The 22,608-nt window shown below is 45.2% G+C and overlaps 1 protein-coding gene and 1 long non-coding RNA gene across 3 annotated transcripts in view; one reads left to right on the forward strand and one right to left on the reverse strand.

The window, feature by feature from the left end:
• LOC306803042 overlaps positions 1-217 on the reverse strand; it is a 4,286-nt gene extending 4,069 nt beyond the window's left edge. The window contains exon 1 of the long non-coding RNA XR_013774542.1: positions 126-217. This is a non-coding gene — a long non-coding RNA (uncharacterized lncRNA). The remainder of the gene's footprint in view (positions 1-125) is intronic.
• The window catches only part of MDGA2 (MAM domain containing glycosylphosphatidylinositol anchor 2), a 196,376-nt gene that overhangs the window by 151,984 nt on the left and 21,784 nt on the right, over positions 1-22,608 (forward strand). For both annotated transcript variants that reach the window (XR_013774537.1, XM_079307819.1), the window contains exons 9-11: positions 142-411; positions 10,302-10,450; positions 21,194-21,371. Coding sequence is in view for 1 of the 2 variants with exons in the window: in XM_079307819.1 (XP_079163945.1) it covers positions 142-411; positions 10,302-10,450; positions 21,194-21,371 (597 nt within the window). In the remaining variant the exon portion in view is untranslated. The remainder of the gene's footprint in view (positions 1-141; positions 412-10,301; positions 10,451-21,193; positions 21,372-22,608) is intronic.

Raw genomic sequence — 22,608 nt, forward strand, 5'->3', positions numbered from 1 at the left:
CCCCACCCATCCCACCCCATCCCCCACCCCCATCCCCCCACCCCATCCCACCCCACCCCCCCACCCCCCCCATCCCCTCCCACCCCACCACCATCCCCCGCCACCGCCCCGCCGTCCCCTCTGACTCTCGGTGTCCCGCAGACCCCCCTGCGGTGGAGCCGGCGTTCCTGGAGCTGCGGCAGGGCCAGGGCCGGGCGGTGACCATGAGCTGCCGCGTGCTGCGCGCCTTCCCCACGCGCGTGCTGAGCTACGAGTGGCGCCTGGGCGGGCGCCTGCTGCGCTCCGGCCGCTTCGACCTGCACGACTCCACCGAGTTCACCCTAAGCAGCCTCAGCCGCGACTCCTACGGCCTCTACAACTGCAATGTCATCAACGAGGCGGGCGCCGGCCGCTGCAGCTTCCTCGTCACAGGTAGGAGGCCTGGGGATGCCATGCATCCCTCTCTGATCTGCTTGGTGGGGGTTTTTTTGGGGGTGTTTTGTTGCTGCCTGTGGGGGCTCTTTGAAATGGAGATCACTCTCAGAAGGATGTTTGGTGGTTTAGAGTCTTCTCTAAACCTTCTCTTCTTCTTCTCAGCCTGAGCGCCAAAGAAGAGCCAGAAGCCGTTTTCTGATTGTTTGTTCTTTATCTCAGGAATTCTTTCTCTGAGTTGCAGAGGTTTGTGAGCACGCTGCTCAAGGCACACACTGCTCTGCCAGAGGGCAGGTTTTATCTTTTATACTATAAATTACATACCTAATGTTTACAATCACTTTCCAATACATGGCCCTTACATGGCCCTGCCCAGTTTGCCCTCACACCAATCCAAAAGTGCCATCCTGGCTCAGAAAATGGATGAGAAGAAGAAGAAGAAGAAGAAGAAGAAGAAGAAGAAGAAGAAGAAGAAGAAGAAGAAGAAGAAGAAGAAGAAGAAGAAGAAGAAGAAGAAGAAGAGAAGAAGAAGAAAAAGAAGAAGAAGAAGAAAAAGAAGAAGAAGAAGAAGAGAAAGAAGAAGAAGAAGGAAGAAAAGACTAAGAAGAAGGAAAGAAGAAGGAAAGAAGAAGAAAAGAAGAAGAAAAGAAGAAGAAAAGAAGAAGAAAAGAAGAAGAAAAGAAGAAGAAAAGAAGAAGAAAAGAAGAAGAAAAGAAGAAGAAAAGAAGAAGAAAAGAAGAAGAAGAAGAAAAGAAGAAGAAGAGAAGAAGAAGCAAGAAGAGAAGACAAAAGAAGAAGAAGAAGAAGAAGAAGAAAGAAAAGAAGAAGAAGAAGATAAGAAAAGGATGAAAGAAGACGAAGAAGGGGAGAGAAAGAAGAAGAAGAAGAAGAAGAAGAAGAAAGAATGAGAAGAAGAAGAAGAAGAAGAAGAAGAAGAAGAAGAACGAGAAAGGAAGAAGAAGAAGAAGGAGAAGAAGAAGAAGAAGAAGAAGAAGAAGGAGAAGAAGAAGAAGAAGAAAAGACATACTACGCCCAAAATCCTCCATCTTAGCTCTAAACTTCTTATTATAAACAACACTATAAATCCACTTTTCTACCTTTCTAATAATCTAATTTACACTCTATTTATATTTTGTGACTGGTAATTCTCCCTGCAATGATGGTAATTTTTTCCAGGGATTTAAATCAAAACCACAAGGGTCTTGGGCATTGTGCCAAGGTCTTTGAGCCCAGTGCCCAGGTCTTGAGGCATCCAGGGAAGCCAGGGGAACACCCTGGACTCCCACAGAGTTTGTTCAATTTGTTCAGTTTGTTCAGTTTGTTCAATTTGTTCAATTTGCCCCAGGTGTTGAACTTTCTCTTCAAAGCTCTGCTCACAGAAGGTTGGGTTTTGTTGGGTGAGGTTTGATGGAACTCGAGCTACGAAAGGAGGATTCAGGGTTTGGGATAAATGGGATAAAGGTTTGGGTTTTGTTGGGTGAGGTTTGATGGAACTCGAGCTACGAAAGGAGGATTCAGGGTTTGGGATAAATGGAATAAAGGTTTGGGTTTTGTTGGGTGAGGTTTGATGGAACTCGAGCTACGAAAGGAGGATTCCCAGATTTTGAGGTTGGAATTTCCAGGTTGGGAGTAGCCAGAAAAATATAAACAGACATTCAAAAATATCAACTCCTGGCAGGGTTTGGAACAGCTGGGATGGGAAAAGATTGAGAAGAGAAGCAAAAAATGGGAACCAAATTAACATCAAAGGGATTGATGACCAAGAGGAGATCCAAGACTAAAAATGAGGTCATTTGGGACCAATGAATGAGGTTTTTTTTGGTTTTTTATGTATAAATGTGGGGAAAATTTGGTACAGAATGGTTGGAATTATTTCCATGGCACATCCTGGCCAGAATAAAATAATCCCAGATTCTCCAGCACTCAAAAAATGGTGCTGGAGAGTTTCTTTTATTCCTGAATTTCGGTGACAGTGAGGTCATGGAGACCCAAGTGTGAAGGTTCAGATGTTGTTGGATCACTCCTGCTCCAGTTGCCAAAAACATCTTCCTCAGCTTGAGGAGTCTTGTTGGGATTGTGTTGGTGAAAAAAAGGAGACATTTGAAGATCAGGAAAATGTGAATATTCCATCAAGGGGGTTTTGGGCGAGGCCTGAGAGAGTCACCAGGCAGCAAAATTCAAGTTGGCTCTGAAGTTGGATTTCCTCTTCTTCCAGTTTGGGAACATCAGAGGCTCCAACCACTCCCTTGGGAACAGAGGACATTGGAATTTGTTCCTTTTCTCCAGCATTAAAGAATTTTGGGAAGTTTTCCAGCAGACCCCAGGCTGGGGGAGGCTGTGCAGCCCCCAGGATCCACCTGTGGTTATTAATTACTGTGATGGAGCCAAGCTTGCTGTGTCTTTTATCTTTGGGATCTTGGAGCTGAAAAAAATGCAAATATTCTGCCAGGATTGGGGCAATTGGAGTGGTTTTAGCAAACCACAAAACTGAAAATGACTCTTAAAATGATTTTATGATGTTGGCCACTTCCCATCCTTCCCTGTGCTTATTTAGGGTTCATCCCATCCTGCTAATTTATGGTGCATTAGGGATGCTGGAAGTGATATTTTTACTTTTCTTAGTCTTTTAAAGTTAAAACCGAGTTTATTTAAGAAATGAATTCTTTGTGCTGTGCTGTGCTCCTGGATCTCAGCAGCACAGATGGAGTCAAAGCCCAGGGGAACAGAAAACATTGCAAAAAAATGATGAAATGGTTAAAAAGGAGGCTTGGATTTCACTGGGAATGTGAATACAGACAAGAAATTGGGCACTTCTTAGGCATGAGTGGAAAAAAGAGCCCAATAAATAACTGCAAGGCAGGAATGTGGCAGTTGTGTGGAGCTTTTGTTTTGGGGGGAATAATGGGTTGTTGTAACCCATTTTTGGCTGGTTTATTTCTGGGTTTTTTTCATGCAGGAAAATGGAAATGTGCAGAGAACTATTGGTATGCTGAGAGAAAGCTTTTCAGTGCAGCATTTCAAGCAGCCTGGCTGGAAAGATTTATTCTGACCCCCAAGCCTGCAAAAATCTCCTTTTTTTTTTCTTTCCTGCATATTTGGAGCCAGATTGGAGGAGATGAAAGCCAAATAAATCAGGCTTGGAAAAGGGGTTAATTTATAGCATCAGGGCCAAGGAGAAGCAGATGTAACCTGCCAGTCTCTTCAAAATAAATAAGAAGTGACAAGGCAAATTGTGTTTGTGGGGAAGCAGAGCTGAGTTCATGCTCCTCAGAGCTTCAGCACCTGGAGATTTGATTCAGGGCCAGAGCAGAGCCAGGGAGCAGCACAGAGCCCAGCCCAGGCTGTGGCTGGGGAGGGAATCAATCAGATGGTGAATGGCAGAGGCTCCCTGGGGCTGGTTTGGGATGAGCACAGGGAGCTTCTCCCTCCCTGCTGAGGTGCCTGAGGTTCCTGCAGGAGCAGCTGAGCCCTGCTGGGCACAGCCTGGCCTGGCCTGGCCAGCTGGGACACCCCAGGAGCAGCTTGCACTGGGCTGGGGCTCCTCGAGCTGGGGGCTCATCATGTTCTGCACATTCCCAGTTTGCAAAGGAGGGTGAACTAGGATCTCCTTCTTCTTCTTCTTCTTCTTCTTCTATTTTTTCTATTTTTTTTCTTCTTCTTTTTTTCTCTTTTCTCTTCTTCTTTTCTTCTTCTTCTCCTTCTCCTCCTCCTTCTCCTCCTCCTCCTTCTCCTCCTTCTCCTCCTTCTTCTTCTCCTCCTCCTTGTCCTTCTCCTCATCGTTGTCATTGTCCTTGTCCTTGTGCTTGTCCTTCTCCTCTCCTCTCCTTCTTTTCTTTCTTCATCTTCTTCTCCTCCTTGTCCTTCTTCTTCTCCTCCTCTCCCCTTCTTTCTTCTTCTTTTCTTCTTTCTTCTTTCTTCTTCTTTCTTCTTCTTTCTTCTTCTTTCTTCTCCTTTCTTCTCCTTCCTTCTTCTTTCTTCTTCCTTCTTCCTCATCTTCCTTTTTTGTCCTCTTCCTCTTCTCCTCTTGCTCCTCCTCTTCCTCCTTCTCTCTCCACTTCACCTTTCCCATTTTTATCCTCCTGCACCATTAACAAGTGGCAGCAGGATTGGATTTTAGGGAAGAATTCCTCATGGAAGGTTTGTCAAACCCCTCCCAACCCCTGGAATTGCCCAAATCTTGGATGTGGCTCCTGAGGCTGTGGGATCCTGTGGGGGTGGATGGACGGCACAGCCAGACTTGGTCCTAACCTCAACAATTCCATGATTCTCTGTCCCCCTGGGAGCCAGGACTAGGATTACCTAGAACTGAGTTTACCTAAAAAATCCTGGTTTAAAATTTCTCCTCAGTTTGGGAAGTTTGACTCCCTTGAGCTCTGTTGGGGCTGCCCTGGGCTGATTTGTCCCCAGAGTTGTATCAAAAAAGGGATTTTTAGGTATTTTAGACATTATTTTATTCCCTATCCATTAATTTCTTTAATCAGGTTTGGATACACATCCTTGTGGGATTCCTGCCTTAATTTCCACCAGGATTCTCTGTCCATGGTGGATGAGGCTGGCTTGGCAGGGCTGCAGATTTCATATTAAAATTCATTATTTCAATTATTCATCACAGCCCTGGGTAGGACTAAACAAAGCTCTAATAACATTCCATGGATTTAATTCCTTTTATCAACCAACTCCTGATCCCACCAGCAAGGGAAGACACTTTGGAATATTAATTCCATGTTGTTCTGGCCTGTGGAATTTTTCTGCCACGGGATATTGTGTTAATTAATGAGCTCATCTTTAATTATTTACTTTGTCTTACATCACCCTGTCAGTGCTTCCAGCCAAGTGCAACATCAAGCCAATCAAGGGCTAATTAGGGAGGGTTTAATTGTTAGCTGCTGATCAGAGCTTTCCCTTTCTTTGGAGCTCCTGGAAGCTCTTTGGAGCTGGATTGAGAGCTGAGCAAAGCTGAAAATTCAAACACTCCAACACCTCCAGAAGGATTGTCCCCACCCCAGAATCCTCCTCTGGAAAAAAGCTCTTTGAAACTCCTTTTTTCCCAAATGAAAAGCATCTTTTGGATTTTTCCAGGAGGAGAAATATTTTGGTTTTCCAGGTTTTCTGTGATTTTTTGGATACTTTAAGTGGCAAAATGGAGCACAGAACACCCAGGATTGGATTTGCCCCCGTCCTGTTTCTTATGGATGGATCTGTTCCATGAAATATCTTGGAATTGTGGAATGGTTTGGTTGGAAAAGGCCATGGGAAGGGACATTTAGAATGAAATCTGGTTGCTCCAAGCCCCATCCAACCCATCCTCAGATAATTCCAGGGATGGAATATCCACCCCATCCCTTGGCAAACTCTCTCTGTGGATTTAAATCAACATGAACTCAGATTTAGTGGATTCAGGAAAGTTTTATCCTTTCTTTAGAAAATCATCCTTAGTTTTTCCCACATTTATGAAGGATGAAGGTTTGGATGTGCTGGTGATCCCTTGGTTTTCCCAATTTTCTGGGAGATTCCCTTGTCCTGCCTTGTCCAAACCACAACTAAATAATGTCCTGGAGGATCAGGCAGCTCTCCAAGTGCTTTATTCAGGAATTTCTGCCTCAGTGTTTGTTCTGTGCCCCTTCCACTCTTCCTGTGGACCTCAGCATGAAGCTGGAATAATTCCCAAATTCCAGAGAAGCTGTGGCTGCCACTTGTGTGCGCTTTAAAATTCCAACTGGAGCAGCAACAGCAGCAGCAAAAATTCTTTTCCATTCATCTGCCAGGAAAAGGGGGGTTTTATTTTAATTAAAAACCTTGGAGATTCCAACAGGGCATCTCCTAAAAATGTCCAGCAGGAAAGATCCTTTCCAAGGATGCAGAGCATGGCTGGTGTTGTTTCCTGCTGAATTCCTGCTTGGTTTTGGAATTTTGGAGGATTGGGATGAGGAGGAGCTTTTGCCAAGCCCTTGGCAGCAAATTCTGTCCTGCCCTAAAAACTTGACCAGGGCAACTTAACCTGCAGGTGGGAAAATGGGACAGACAATTCCCAGTGGGAAACAGGAATTTTTCATGGATCTCCTGGTCCAGTGCCCAGCAAATTCCCAGTGGATTCTGAGCCAGCAAACTCCTGCTTGGCCATTATTGCAGAGTCAGGAAATTTGGGATGTTTACTTCATCAGACAAGCAGGCAGTGCCAAATTTGACCAAATTTTAGGGAAAGGGACAAGGTGGGATTGCTGGATCTCAATCCTGCTTTTCCTGTCAGCAGTGAGGAGAGGAAAATGAAGTGAATTCATTGCACCCCGAGGCTGGAGGATCAAATTCCAGGAGGAAGGGAGAGGGTGGCTGAGGTTTTCCCCATGAATCCTTCCTGCCAGTCTGTCCTGGGGGGAGAAGGAAAATAAAGGAATTTCACCCCAAAAATCATTGCTGGATGTGACGCAGAAATTTTAAATCCCATTTTGCTCCATGGCAGGGACACTTCCCACAATCCCAGACTGCTCCAAGCCCAGTGTCCAACCTGGCCTGGGACACCCAGGGATCCAGGGGCAGAATCAATCTGCATTTCTGCCCATTCCTGGTTGCAGTTTTTTTATTTGGTTTCTCCCTCTGAAATGATTCTTTGTGGGATGTAGGAATCGTGGGCTGGCTCTGGCATGTTTGGAGCAGCCAAAAGCTCCTGCCAGGAATCTCTCAGTGTGGTGCTGTTGAATTTCCAGCCTCTCCATTCCCAGGGCTGTTTTCCCAGGGATTTGGGATAATGCAGCTCTTCAGGCTCCTCATTATTCCCCCAAAGGTGCCGGTGTTGTTCAAGTGTCCCTCTTGTGACAAGTGGCTCATTATGGCTCCTCTCAGTCCCCCCCCCAGAGATCCCATTATATCCAGCAGCACTGGGAGTGGGAAGAGGATAATTTGCATCCAGCATGAGCTTTTCCCATTATTCCCACTTCTCAGGAACAAGGAAAACAAATCGTCTCCACCGCTGCTCCCTTTTCATTCCTGCTCGTGTTGCTTTGCTCCCTCCCCTTGGAATATTGTTGTTTGCTGCTCCACTCTGGGCTAATTGAGGGTGCTCCTTCCCCAGGAAATTGGGGAAAATACCTTGGCTAAAAGGGCTTTTTATCCTTGGAAAAGAAGAGTGTGGTTGGAGACAAAAGCTGGTTCAATAAGTGCCACCTTGGTGTTTACTCCCAGGATTTTGCCTTTGTTCCTTTGCATTTTTTTTTTTTAAGGCATTTATTCCTTCTCTTCTCACTGCTTTGCTGCTGAGGGAAGTTGTCCAGTTTGGAATTTGAAATGCCTCTCATCCCTCTCTATTTCCACCTGGATCAGGTTTAGTTTTGAGGAGAAAATCCCTAAATTCTGTGTTTGTTTGGTTTGTCACAAACTCCTAAAATCCCAGTTAAGGTAGGGCAGTAATGAATCCATACCCCTCCCATATTCCATGTGACAGGCTGTGTTTTTCCAGTTTTTTCCAGCCCTTTCCCAATTATTCCCTCTGCCAAATCTCTGCAGAGGTACAGATGGATGTAGAAACTTTGGGAAGTGAAAAATCCTCCTCCTGCTTTGTTTTTTCTCAAATGAAAAATATCTTTTGGTGTTTTCCAGGAGGAGAACACATGGAAATATTTTGCCTTTCCAGATTTTCCCTGATTTTTGAATATTTTAAGTGGCAAAATGGAGCACAGAACACCCAGGATTGGGTTTCCCCTGTCTTGTTTCTTATGGATGGATCTGTTCCATGAAATATCTTGGAATTGTGGAATGGTTTGGTTGGAAAAGACCATGGGAAGGGACATTTAGAATGAAATCTGGTTGCTCCAAGCCCCATCCAACCCATCCTCAGATAATTCCAGGGATGGAATATCCACCCCATCCCTTGGCAAACTCTCTCTGTGGATTTAAATCAACATGAACTCAGATTTAGTGGATTCAGGAAAGTTTTATCCTTTCTTTAGGAAATCATCCTTAGTTTTTCCCACATTTATGAAGGATGAAGGTTTGGATGTGCTGGTCATCCCTTGGTTTTCCCAATTTTCTGGGGGATTCCCTTGTCCTGCCTTGTCCAAACCACAATTAAACAATGCCCTGTAGGATCAGGCAGCTCTCCAGGTGCTTCATTCAGGACAACTCCAGAGCATTTCCACTTGGGAATGTGGAGGGGAAAGATGGGATGGAGGCAGCAGCAGCCACTGGGAATATCCAAATCCTATTCCCAGCTCTGGGATGGCATTTCCTGTCATTTGTGCCCATCCCTGAGTCTCCTGGTGTATCTTAGGAGTATTTAGGGTTCTATTTTGGCAGTAATGCAAAGATTCCAACTTGTCTTTGCCACTGGATCCGTGAATTTTTTCCTCTTCCATGCCCACACCTGCAGGAGGGAAGGCAAAGCTGGATAAAGGCAAAGCACAGCCATGAATCCTTAAAAAACATGGATGGAGGGAAATAATCCTAAAATGTTATTCTGGAAGAAGACAGTGAACAAAACCACTCCAAACAACAGGAGAGGGATGGGTGAAGTTGGATCTCAACCCTTGGATCCTGGGAATGAGGGGTTGGATCTCAGCCCTTGGATTATGGGAATGAAGAGTGGCTGCAGCTGGATTTCAACCCTTGGATTTTGGGAATGAGGGGCTGGATCTCAATCCTTGAGTCCAGGAATGAGGGGCTGGATCTCAACCCTTGGATCTTGGGAATGAGGAGTTGGATCCCAACCTCTGGATCTTGGGAGTGAGGAGTTGGATCTCAACCTCTGGATTTTGGGAATGAGGGATGGCTGCAGTTGGACCCTTGGATCTGGGAATGAGAGGTTGGATCCCAGCCCTTGGATCCTGGGAATGAGAGGTGGCTGCAGTTGGATCTCTTCCTTTGGATCCTGGGAATGAGGGGCTGGATCCCAACCTTTGGATTTTTGGGAATGAGGGGCTGGATCTCAACCCTTGAATCTGGGAATGAAGGGCTGGATCTCAACCCTTGGATTTTGGGAATGAGGGGTTTGATCTCAACACTTGGATTTTGGGAATGAGGGGTTTGATCTCAACCCTTGGATTTTGGGAATGAGGGATGACTCCAGTTGGATCTCAGCTCTTGGATTTGGGGAATGAGGGATGGCTCTGGTTGGATCTCAGCCCTTGGATTTTGAGAATGAAGGTTTGGATCTCAACCCTTGGATCTTGGGAATGAGGGGTTTGATCTCAACCCTTGGATTTTGGGAATGAGGGGTTTGATCTCAACCCTTGGATATTGGGAATGAGGGGTTTGATCTCAACCCTTGGATTTTGGGAATGAGGGGTTTGATCTCAACCCTTGGATTTTGGGAATGAGGGGTTGGATCTCAACCCTTGGATTTTGGGAATGACGGGCTGGATCCCAACCCTTGGGTTTTGGGAATGAGGGGCTGGATTCAACCCTTGGATTTTGGGAATGAGGGGCTGGATTCAACCCTTGGATTTTGGGAATGAGGGGCTGGATCTCAACCCTTGGATTTTGGGAATGAGGGGTTGGATCCCAACCTTTGGATTTTGGGAATGAGGGGCTGGATCTCAACGCTTGGATTTTGGGAATGAGGGGTTGGATCTCAACCCTTGGATTTTGGGAATGAGGGGTTGGATCTCAGCCCTTGGATTTTGGGAATGAGGGGCTGGATCCCAACCCTTGGATTTTGGGAATGAGGGGTTGGATCTCAACCCTTGGATTTTGGGAATGAGGGGTTTGATCTCAACCCTTGGATTTTGGGAATGAGGGGTGGCTCCAGCTGGACCCTTGGATCTGGGAATGCCCAGCTGAAGTTATTTCCCAATGATTTCCCTGTTTTCCCTCCTTTTCCCCCCAGATGGGAGCTCCTGGCTGGCTGGGTGTTCCCAGGCTGCTTGGCCATTCCCTGAGTGCAGTTTCCATCCTCCCCCTAGGCAAAGCCTACGCCCCGGAGTTCTACTACGACACGTACAACCCTCTGTGGCAGAACCGCCCGCGGGTCTATTCCTACAGCCTGCAGTGGACACAGATGAACCCCGGCGCCGTGGACCGCGTGCTGGCCTACCGCCTGGGCATCCGCCAGGTGAGAGCCCATCCTGGGATACTGCTGGGAATTTTATTGTTTTAGTTTATATTGGATCCTCCCCTACCGCCTGGGCATCCGCCAGGTGAGACTGACACCCTGGGATAACTCCTGGGAATTTTATTGTTTTAGTTTATATTGGATCCTCCCCTACCGCCTGGGCATCCGCCAGGTGAGAGCCCATCCTGGGATAACTGCTGGGAATATGGGAATTCTGCTTTATTTTAGTTTATATTGGATCCTCCCCTACCGCCTGGGCATCCGCCAGGTGAGACTGACACCCTGGGATAACTGCTGGGAATTCTGGTTATTTTATATTTTATTTTATTTTATTTTATTTTATTTTATTTTATTTTATTTTATTTTATTTTATTTTATTTTATTTTATTTTATTTTATTTTATTTTATTTTATTTTATTTTATCTTATCTTATCTTATCTTATCTTATCTTATCTTATCTTATTTTATACTGCATCCTGGCCTACCACCTGGGCATCCAGATCAATCCCCAAAATCTTCCTTTGGATATTCAGCACCTGAAATAATAATTTGGGCAGGGACATCGAGGGGAAGAATTCAAATGGATTTTGCAGAGGGATATTGTGGGAAATATAAGGAAGAAATTTAAGAAATTTGTGATTTCAAATTTCCCATTGGGATGAGCTTTGGAAAAACAAAAACTCAATTTTAGTGTTTTATTTATGGGGCTTTGTGCTTGTGATGAACTTTGGAAAAACAAAAACTCATTTTTAGTGGTTTATTTATGGGGATTTGTGCTTGTGATGAACTTTGGAAAAACAAAAACTCATTTTTAGTGGTTTATTTATTGGGATTTGTGCTCAGGCAACGCCCCTGAAGTTGTGGAATTCCTGGGCCACGCCCAGGGAGGGGCTCTGCTGCCTGAAATTGGGATTTTCCTGAATCCAAGGAATTTGTGGAATGGTTAATCCAAGTTTCTGCAGCTCCTGGCACTGCTGGGCATGAATCAGCTCTGGGATTCCCAGAGCTAAGGAGGAATCAGGAAATTCTGGAAGGAACTCACTGAAGGAAAGGAATTTCTAATGGAATTAATTGTTAGGAGTTTTAGCTGCTTTCCCTGTTTAATTTTCATTTCATTTCAATTATCTGTTTATGTAATTAACAGAGTTACTCTGTGCCAGCCTAATCTAAATATTCCCATTTTTCCTCTCCAAAGCCCAATTTCTTTGGAAATTCCAGCCCAGCCAGGAATTCCCATTATCCCACTAAGCCTGGCTGGGCCACAGAACCAGGGGACACATTCCTGTCCCATCCTCCTTCTCTGCTGTCACTGGAATTAAGAGAAATTCCTGTTTCAGAGAGAGGAAAACAGGACACAGGGAAAACCAAAAGCATTGGTTAAGCAGAATTCCAAAAAACATCCCAGATAATATTAGAAATATTATTTGATAAAATAATTAAGTTTGGCTTAACGACAAATCAGGGAAGTCAGGAGGGAAAGGGAGTCACAAAATCAGGGAATTGTCCCTTTTCTGCTGTGGAAAGATGGGAAAGTGGGAACTGAAGTCCTCCAGGTGAAATGGATTAATTGGAGCACCATAATAATAATAATAATAATAATAATAATAATAATAATAATAATAATAATAATGAATCCAATAAATAAAGAGCAGCAATTCTGCAGATTCCATCTCTCAGGATCATCTGCTCCAAAAGGGGAAGATGTTTGTGACCTGGGAATTTCCAGCAAATCCATTGGATTTTCTCTGGGACATGAAAAATATTGGAAATTTTCTTTAGAACCAGGCACAAAAATTACATTTGTAGCAATTAATGCAGGGAGGGAAGAGAGGGAGCTGGAGCTCCACATTTTTGCTGGAATATTCCTCATGTTGTTCCCATCAAGGATTTTCATCTTTCTCCTCCAAGGGAATATTTTTTGTCCCAAAGATTTCCCTGCTTGCATTGATTTTGGAAATCTCAAGATGTTTTGGTCTTTTTTTGTGGAATGAAGGAGGGAGAGTTTGGCCAAAAAACCAAAAACAGATTGTGACATGCAGGGACACGTTTGTTTTTTTTTTTATTGATGTTCCTGGCTTTGGGAAATTAAATTAGAGCAGGAATGGTTGTGATTCCCAATTTCCACTTTTCAGGGCTGATTCCTCCTGTGCTGCTTCTTCACAGCTCTGAGGCTGCGTTTGCAAACAGCAAGGTGAGGTTTGGGCCAGGGCTGTTCCTGCCAGCTTAAAACTGGTTCTAAGCTCCAGATGGATCAGGGAGATATTTATGGATCATGCTGAAAAGAAAAAATTCCACTGATTTTGTTGAGTTCAGAGCTGGGAGTTGGAATTAATGTGGGGAAAGGCTGGGAGAGCTGGGAATGTTCTCTGGAGAGGAGAAGGGAGAGCTGAGAGCCCTAAAGGGATCCAGGAGATCTGGAGAGGGGCTGGGGACAAGGGATGGAGGGACAGGACACAGGGAATGGGACACTGCCAGAGGGCAGGGATGGGTGGGATATTGGGAATTGGGAATTCCTGGCTGGGCTGGGACTGCCAGAGCAGCTGTGGCTGCCCCTGGATCCCAAGGCCAGGCTGGACACTGGGACAGTGGGAGGTGTCCCTGCCCATCCAGGATGGGATTTAAGGTCTCCTCAATTATCCAGGAGAATCAGCCATGAAATTCACATGTGACACCATCAGAACCTCTGCTCTGGATCCTAGAGCAGCTCAGGAGGTTCTAAATCCTCCTGCAGGGAGCATTTCTGGAAAAGGAGCTGGAAAGGATCCCCCAGGATCCTGGAGTGCAGCTCCTGGACTTTGGGCTCTGTGAGTTAACCTCACTTCACCTGCCAGCTGGGATTTATTTGGGATTTACTTGGTGGCCAAAGGAATCAGCCATAAAACTGGGACAGGTGACACTGTCAGGACACCTGGCCTGGGTCCTAGAGCAGCTCAAGAGGTTCCAAATCCTCCTGCATGGAGCATTTATAGAAAAGGAGTGTGGAGCACAGGGAATTTCCATTCCCCAGGGGCACTGCTGAGCACAGCCCTTTGTTTGGAACTGCCTGGAGCTGAAGGATGGGGACAGCCTCAGTGTCCCTTTGGGGGAACTGCCTGGATTTGGTCACCCTCAGCTTCCTAGGGAATGTGCCAAAGGTCTGCCAGGACATCCCTGCACAGAATGGGACATTTTCCATCTCCTTAAGAGCCCTCTGAAGAATATTCCAACAGTAATGCATCTCATGGAGGCATTTTTGCATTTCATTTTTGCATTTCAATGATGCATTTTTGGACCAGATCAGTGACCCAGATTCCTCCAGGTTTTTCCCTTTCCCAAGCATCCCTGTGTGTACTCCCTGGTCAGCTTTTAGGGACACCAACACTCCAGAAGTTGATTTTATTAAGTGTCCAATCATGGAATATTTAGGTTGGAAAAGCCCTCTCAGACCAGCAGATCCAAACATTCCCCAGCTCTGCCAAAGCCACCACAAATCCATGTCCCCAAGTGCCACATCTACACTTCCAGGATGGCAACTCCAGCAATTCCCTGGGCAGTTTTCCAAAAAAAATGTTTTCCAAGAGTATGAAAAATGGTCCCAAATGCCTCTCAGAGGTTTCCCTACTCCTGGAAGTTTATCCACCCTGTCCTGGTGTGAAGGACAGGTGTCTGCCTATAAAGGCAGAAACTTCTCTTGAAATGGGGAATGTAAACCCCCTCCCTCCAAATTAATATTATAATTTTGAAATTAAGGGGCTCTCAGGCAAAGATATGGGAATAGGAATAACAGCTCTTTCCTAGGACAATTAAACTAGCAATGCAGTATTACACAGAACAATCCCAGCCCTGGCAGAGCCAGAATCCAAGCTGGCACAGTCAGTCAGTCAGGGTGGTGGCACAGTCCCATTCCATGGTGCTGCATCCTCCTGCAGGGGCAGATGTGGCTCAGCTGGAGCAGTGCTCCTGGAGAAGGGGCAGTTTCCTCTGAAGCTCCAGGGATGATGTGCAAGGCTCTGGTTTTCCTCTGGAATCCAGTGGAAAGAAGGTGCCTTGATGTCCCAAATGTCAGTTTTTCTCTGGGTAGGAAAGGCTTGGCTCCTGCCCTGGCTGGAGCATCTCCCAGTGGGATGATGGAATTTTCTCAGCCATGCCCTGGGACTCAGTGGCCATGAACAGGAGATATCTGCTGGAGGGAGGATGGGCTGTGGGAAGATAAAGATGATTGCCCAGCTGGTTTAAAGATGGCCCATGAGCAGAGAATGTGTGCCAGGAGATCAGGGGCACTGCCCCAGCCGGGTCAGCAGATGGGACAGAACTCACATTGCTGGGAAAATCAACCCCACACACATCCAGACAAAACCAGTTTTGGTTCTCCCCTTGCATCTCTTTCCCCACAGAGCTCAGTTTGGCTCAGCTGTGAATATCTCTGTGCTATTCCAGGAGCTTCACCTGGACATCCTGGATCAGCTCCATTCCTGCAGCTGCTCCAACCAGCTCTGGCACCACTTGGAGCTGTTTCCTTCCCACCCTTTGCCTGTCCCCAAAGCCAAATTCCCATTTCTTCCCAATAAACGCCAACGTTTAACAACTCCCAGCATCCAAGGAGTGCCAGGCAGGAGCCTCCAGCTCTCTGATATTTCCTGCCAGCAGGATAAAAGCAGATTGAGCCAGGGAGACTTTTCCAGAGCAGCCAGGAGGGGAGAGCAGCTCTGATGTGCGTGGTGGCTGCTCCCAGCAGGTGACAGCGGGTGACAGCCGCGTCCCTGCCACCACGCTGACCTAGAAAAGGAGCAGCTCTGCTGTGAACGAGTCATAAAAATTCAGCTGGTCCTTGTAAACCAGACAGCAGCGTGTTCCAGCTTGTTCCATAAAAGATTCAAGCTCCCACCTTTCCTGTATTCCCAGCCCCGGGAGCCTGTGGTGTCTGTGGGAATGAGGATCTCTTCAAACAGCCCCAAGCAGGGCACGGCTCCGGCGCTTCCTCCCAGGCTCCCTTTTTTGGTGGAGTGGATTTTTAACTTCTGTTGTTACTCAGTGCTGAACAAGGGCAGGAGGATTCAAATATCCTGGGAAAAGGCTCCTGGGAAGGTCTGGAAAACAGAGGTGGGAATTTTCTGTCGGTGCCACGGCACAGATCCCAAAGCCCTGGATAAATGGCTGTGGATGAAGGGAGTGAGGATGCATTTATTACTTTTCTCAGTAAAGAATCCCAGAATCCCAAAATGTTGTGGCTTGGAAGCCCAAATCCCATCCCATTCCCACCCCTGCCATGGCAGGGACACCTCCCACTGTCCCAGTGTCCCAATGTCCTTGGGCACTGCCAGGGATCCAGGGGCAGCCACAGCTGCTCTGGCAATCCCAGCCCAGCCAGGAATTCCCAATTCCCAATATCCCACCCATCCCTGCCTCTGGCAGTGTCCCATTCCCTGTGTCCTGTCCCTCCATCCCTTGTCCCCAGCCCCTCTCCAGCTCTCCTGGATCCCTCCAGGCCCTGGCAGGGGCTCTGGGCTCTCCCTGGATATTTCCCTTCTCCATTTTCAGTCATGAGCATTTGCTCTGAAGCATTCACTCCCTCCAGGCAGTGCAACCAAACATCCAAACATTTTCCACCAGCCCTGGACCAGTGTAAGGTCAAAAATGGGATGAAATCACTGTGGCAGTGAATTAGAGAAAGCAAGCAAATGCAAAAGTCACATCAGCTGCTCCATCCCAAGCCCCACGGGGATCTAAAGGTTGGAGAAATGTCCTGAGCAGAAGTGGATTGAGGCATTCCCCTTGTCTGGCACTGCAGGCCTTTATCCAAAGCCCTTCTCTCTGTCCCTGGGTTTGAAATTGCTCAGAGCAAGGAAACAACATCCCTCTCCCAGCCCCCATCCCCAAATTCCCATTTATCTACCAGACAGACTGAAGTGTCCCAACCCAGAACTTCCAAGATCATTCGTTGTCATCCCTTGGGATGGAAATGCAGGAGCAGAGTGGTTCCTATCCCAGTTCTCCTGCTTTTAGCAGATGTTGGTGCTGGAGTTTGATTTCACTCTGATCAAAATGATCCCTTTCTCAGTGACCATTTCCCACCCCTGCTTCAAACCCAGAGCTGTTTTCCACATTTCAGGAGGATTTCACTGTTGGCTCTGTGGCTTCCTCAGCCCAACTTTCCCTGAAGTGTTCCCATCCCTTCATCTTCAGATCTCAGACAATAAACCTGGCTCAGGACTGGCTGTTTCTTCCACCTGAATTACTCAGCTGTCAATTTGTAGCCCATAAAAGCTGCATCTGTAAAAATCTGCATCCTTGGATTCCACATTCCTTATTCCTAAAGGCTTGGGAATTTTAGTTTTTGAAAAAGGGGGGAAAGAGGATTTTTTTCATGTATGTACCACAGAAAGCCAATTACACAAGATAATAAAAGTTATAAATTAATGAAATAATAAAAATGAGGGAGGAGCAAGTCCAGGAGGATTGTTGATATAATCCTGCAAGAAAAAAAATCAATTACATGCCCAGGATTGTTCTGCTGGATTAGGAATGGTTTAATTGGGAGGGACATACCCACTGTTAAATGGGCTTTAGAGCTGAACAGGCAGGGAAAGAGATTTACCATGCAACTGCCAAATCAGGGAATCAGGGAATATCCTGAGCTGGAGGCATCCCAAGGATCACCCAGCCCAGCTCCTGTCCCCTCACAGACCCCCAGCAATCCCACCCTGGGATCCCTGGTGTCCAAACTCTCCTGGAGCTCTGCAGCCTTGGGAATGTCACCATTCCCTGGGGAGCTGTTCCAGTGCTTGTCCCACCCTCTTGGGGAGGAACTTTTCCTAAAATCCATTCTAAACCTCCCTTGGCACATCTGGATTTCCTCCTGCCCTATTGCTGTTCCCAGCTGGATCCACAGAAAGATGGAAAGACACGTCAGGGATTGGGGTTGTGCTGATCATTAAAATATTAATTAAAGAGAGAAATGATTGGAATTTGTGTGAGGAGCAGCTGAGGGCACTGGGGTTGTGCAGCTGGAGAGGAGGAGACTGAGAAGAGACCTCGTGTGGTCTCCAACATCCTCCTGAGCCAGCTCTGATTTCAGCTCCCTGGCACACGGACAGGACCAGGGAAGGTTTAGGGTGGATTTTTGGAAAGGTTCTTCCCCCAGAGAGTGGGATGAGCACTGGAACAGCTCCCCAGGGAATGGGCACAGCCCTGGGGCTGCCAGAGCTCCGGGAGGGTTTGGACACCAAAGATCCCAGGGTGGGATTTTGGGGTGTCTGTGCAGGGCCAGGGGTTGGACTGGATGATCCTTGGGATCCCTTCCCAATATTCCCAATACTCAGGATATTCCATGATTGTCAAGAACAGACCATCCTTTACAGCTTGCCTGAATCCCAGATATTTGTCACTGAGTCATTCCAAATCCATCCTTGGGAATGAAGATGACACAGGAGCCACTCCTCAGTTTCCTATTCTCACCTGGATATGTAACTGTGATTATATTCCAGTCACAATTAGGGAAGAAAAGCAGGAATAACACAAGCACTCCCTGGGGATTTTCCCTCTGTGATGTGCAAATAGAATATTTCTCCATGAGCTGAACAGCCCAATTTTAGACATAAAACTTCCAAAGAAATCTCTTATTTTGTAAGGAAAATCAATCTGTGTGGTTATAAATGGCAAAGAAATTACTTTAAACACCGCCAGGTTTTTTTTTATGGAGTATCCAATGGATTAATTGACTTTGTCATTAATTTTTTTTTGTCATCAATTAACGTTGTCATTAATTAAAGAGATTTTTGCCTGGCTAGTGGAGACAATGAAGGAATTTGTGCTGGGAATCAATAGGCCACAAAAAAATGGAGTGAGGAGCTGTTTATTTTTTATGAACATATCTCAGGAGGAATCAATCTTTAATCATCCCAGAGGAATGACTCCCAAGAAAATCTAGAATTCCAAGGATTTAAGAGAATAGAATTTTCCAACAAAAGTCATGGAATAAACCTCCTTTAATTGGCAGCACCAGGGTGGTTCCAACCTCCTGGAATAAAAATCTGTTCCATTTACAGCCCCTTTTGATTTCTGTCTCCTTTGGAAACAAAGATTCCTAAATATTCCAAGGAAAAAAAGGAGCTCTGTCCCAGAAAAACCTCCTGTGCTCCAAGTTGCCTGAACTGGATATTCTCTGCTTAATTAATTACAGGATAATGCAAATAAATGCTCCAGGAACTGCTCCCATTTTTCCTCAGAGTTTCATAAATATTCCCAAACCACTGGGAAATTGTTATTCCAGCTTGGCCAAAGTTAATTCCCCACTTGAGTTTCATCCTTTCCTTAGTGAGGAGAAGAGCTTTGATTATGAGACTTTTTTCCTCTTCAAAAATTCTCTTTCCAACCAGACCCTGGTTCTTATGGGTATTCCAGCTCTGAGAATTGAGGTGCAGGGTTGTGTTTTATGGTTGTTTCTTGTGGATTTTCTGTTGGAAACCTCAATTTTGGCTTTTTCATGGAAAAAAAACCACAGGTTCAACCTTAGGGATGGGAATTTTGGGAAGTGCTGATGATGATTTGGCTCTTCCTCATGCAGGGGAGCCAAAGTGATTCCCAGATCTCCAAGGGAATCAGTTTTGGAATCCAGTCAGTGCTGGGAGTTTCCAGCACCCCAAGGTGTTGTAGGAATTAAATCCTATTATTAGGGTCCTCTGGGCTCCATTTATTTTCAATTATTCCCATATTTTTCATGCCATGTTGTTGGTGTTTCCCAAGTTTGGGAAGCATCTCCTGGAGTTACAGCTCCATTTCCAAGTGGGAAAACCAAAGTTGGGTGTGGTAAATCCTTAATTTGTTTATGTATATCAATATATTTACATATTTATTATTTTGCATTTACTATTTATATATTTTATATTGATGTATTTCTTGATATATCGATATATAGATATACTGAATATAGATAATTTAGATATTTATTATTTATCTAGTTATAATTTATATATTTGTATGTTTAGATAGTATTTATCTATTTGTATATTTATATATTTATTTATTTATTTATTCCACAGCAAAGCAGAAAAATCAAAGTTATTTTCCATCTAACACAACGACAATTTTCTGTTGTTTTGGATTTTTTTTTTTTTCCCCTGGTTTCCATGGTGAAAAATAAGGATTAGACCAGAGCTGGTGTTGATTGCGAGGGGAAAAAAAAAAATCAAAATCTGTGTTGTTTCCTATGGAGAAATATCAATATCCAACTCTGGCTTTGGAGGGGTAATCCTGAAAGGAAAAATCCAATTGTTTTCTTTCCAAAGGAGAAAATAATGGAGATTTTATTCCTTATGGAAAGAAGGGCAAGGATTCAAGGCAGAGGCTAAATTTGATACAAATTCATGTTTGCTTTGTGTAATTGCAAATTTTCCTTGTTAATTATTGAAATTCATTGAGAAATCTCTTTCTGTGATTCCTTAGCCAAAGATGAGGTGGAATCGGGAATATTTTAAATTTTTGACCTACAGCGCTCATAATGACATAATGACATAACATCTGGCTTAAATAACTTCATTCTTTTTATTTTTTCAAATTTAAAATTTAAAATTAAATCACAAACTGGCCCTTGGTCCTTGGCTGTAATCTCTGCCTGCTCAGCATCCCAAATCCTCAGAACTGGGGGAACTCCCCACTTTTCCTGCTCCAAAATACATTCAGGGCCATCAGACCTCTGGAAAAAATATTCCAAATTTTTGGTGTGGTTTGTTACAGAAATATTCCATGGTGGAATAACCCAGGAGATTCATTCCTCATTGTACCTCTAATTCTTTTGGAATTTTGGAGGTTGCCCAGGTCTGCTCTGCTTTCTAATGTGGAGACAAATCCCAGGTTTTCTAAATCCTTTGGATTCTAGGCTGGACAACCATATGGAAAGGAAAAATAAAGATATTTCAAATGTTGACATTTTATGTGTATTTTGTTGCAGAAATATTCCATAGTGGGATAGTTCAGGTTCATTCTTTGTTGTACTTCTAATTATTTTGGAATTTTGGAGGTTGCCCAGGTCTGCTCTGCTTTCTAATGTGGAGACAAATCCCAGAATTTCCAACCTTTAAATCCTTTGGATTCCAGGCTGGACAACCATATTGAAAGGAAAAATAAAGATATTTCAAGTGTTGACATTTTGAGTGTATTTTGTTGCAGAAATATTCTGTGGTGGGATAGTTCAGATTCATTCCTCGTTGTACCTCTAATTCTTTTGGAATTTTGGAGGTTGCCCGGGTCTGTTCTGCTTTCTAATGTGGAGACAAATCCCAGAATCTCCAGTGTTTAAAACCTTTGGATTCCAGGCTGGACAACCATATTGAAAGGAAAAATAAAGATCTTCCATGTTCTGATAGTTTTAAGTGCATTTTGTTACAGAAATATTTCGTGGTGGGATAGTTCAGGTTCATTCCTTGTTGCACTTCTAATTCTTTTGGAATTTTGGAGGTTGCCCAGGTCTGCTCTGCTTTCTTATGTGGAGACAAATCCCAGAATCTCCAATGTTTAAATCCTTTGGATTCCAGGCTGGACAACCATATGGAAAGGAAAAATAAAGATATTTCAAATGCTGACATTTTAAGTGTATTTTGTTGCAGAAATACTCTGTGTTGGGATAATTCACCAAGTCCATTCCTTGTCAAATCCCTTGTTGATTCTTTCAGAACTCTGGAAGTCGCCCAGGTCTGCTCTGCTCTCTAAGGTGAACCCAAATCCCAAAACCTCTGACCTTCGGATTTATTTTTTTTTTTGGGATCACAGGCTGGCCAGCAGCGCTGGTGGGAGCAGGAGATCACAGTGAATGGGAACATCCAGAAGGGGGAACTGATCACCTACAACCTGACGGAGCTCATCAAGCCCGAGGCGTACGAGGTGCGCCTGACGCCCATCACGCGCTTCGGGGAGGGAGACTCCACCATCAGGGTCATCAAATACAGTGGTAAGGATCCCACATCCCAGAAAAAACACTTGGGAGTCTTCTGGGTGGCCCAGAATGATGGAGTTGTTGCCAGTCTTGGAGTAAGGTTGTGAGCGCGTGTCCTGGTGTGAGAGACAAGAGTATTCTCTTTGAAATGGAGAGTGTAAACACCCTCCCTACAAATTATTGTAATTTTGAAATTAATTGGCTCTCAGGCAAAGATATGGGAATAGGAATAACAGTTCTTTCCTAGGACAATTAAACTAGCAATGCAGTATTACACAGAACAATCCCAGCCCTGGCAGAGTCAGAATCCAAGCTGGCACAGTCAGTCAGTCAGGGTGGTGGCACAGTCCCATTCCATGGTGCTGCATCCTCCTGCAGGGGCAGATGTGGCTCAGCTGGAGCAGTGCTCCTGGAGAAGGGGCAGTTTCCTCTGAAGCTCCAGGGATGATGTGCAAGGCTCTGGTTTTCCTCTGGAATCCAGTGGAAAGAAGGTGCCTTGGTGTCCCAAATGTCAGTTTTTCTCTGGGTAGGAAAGGCTTGGCTCCTGCCCTGGCTGGAGCATCTCCCAGTGGGATGATGGAATTTTCTCAGCCATGCCCTGGGACTCAGTGGCCATGAACAGGAGATATCTGCTGGAGGGAGGATGGGCTGTGGGAAGATAAAGATGATTGCCCAGCTGGTTTAAAGATGGCCCATGAGCAGAGAATGTGTGCCAGGAGATCAGGGGCACTGCCCCAGCCGGGTCAGCAGATGGGACAGAACTCACATTGCTGGACACATCCTGGATTGCAAGGCAGTGCCTGTGCTGGTTTCTCACATTTGGGGTTTGGTGAGGAGGGAAGAAGCCACCTGCTGCTACTGGGCTAGGAAGTGGAGAAAAGGACACAGCAACACAAATTCCTTCTGCTGCAGAAGGCAAAAGGTCTTTGTTAAAGAAACAATCACACTTTTATAGACTAGATCATGAAACTGAGGACAGGCTTGATTTCATTGGTGCAAGGAAGGTGACACCCCTTGTAAACATGATTTTACCCAAACATCATGTAGCTCACACACTCTGCAGGTGTTAATCTCTGCTATTGATTCTTGCTCTCATGTTTTCCTTTGAGCAGCTTTAGAAAATCCAAGCTGCATTTTTCCCTGGTTTTCACCAGTATCCCACAGCCAGCCATGGAAATGATTTTTCTGGGAGGAGCTGGGATAAGGGGAAATGTCCAAGCAGAAAGTCCCAATCAGCAGAATGTCCAAAAGT

This window comes from Erithacus rubecula, assembly GCF_903797595.1.
Source record: "Erithacus rubecula genome assembly, chromosome: 6".
Lineage (NCBI taxonomy): Eukaryota > Metazoa > Chordata > Aves > Passeriformes > Muscicapidae > Erithacus > Erithacus rubecula.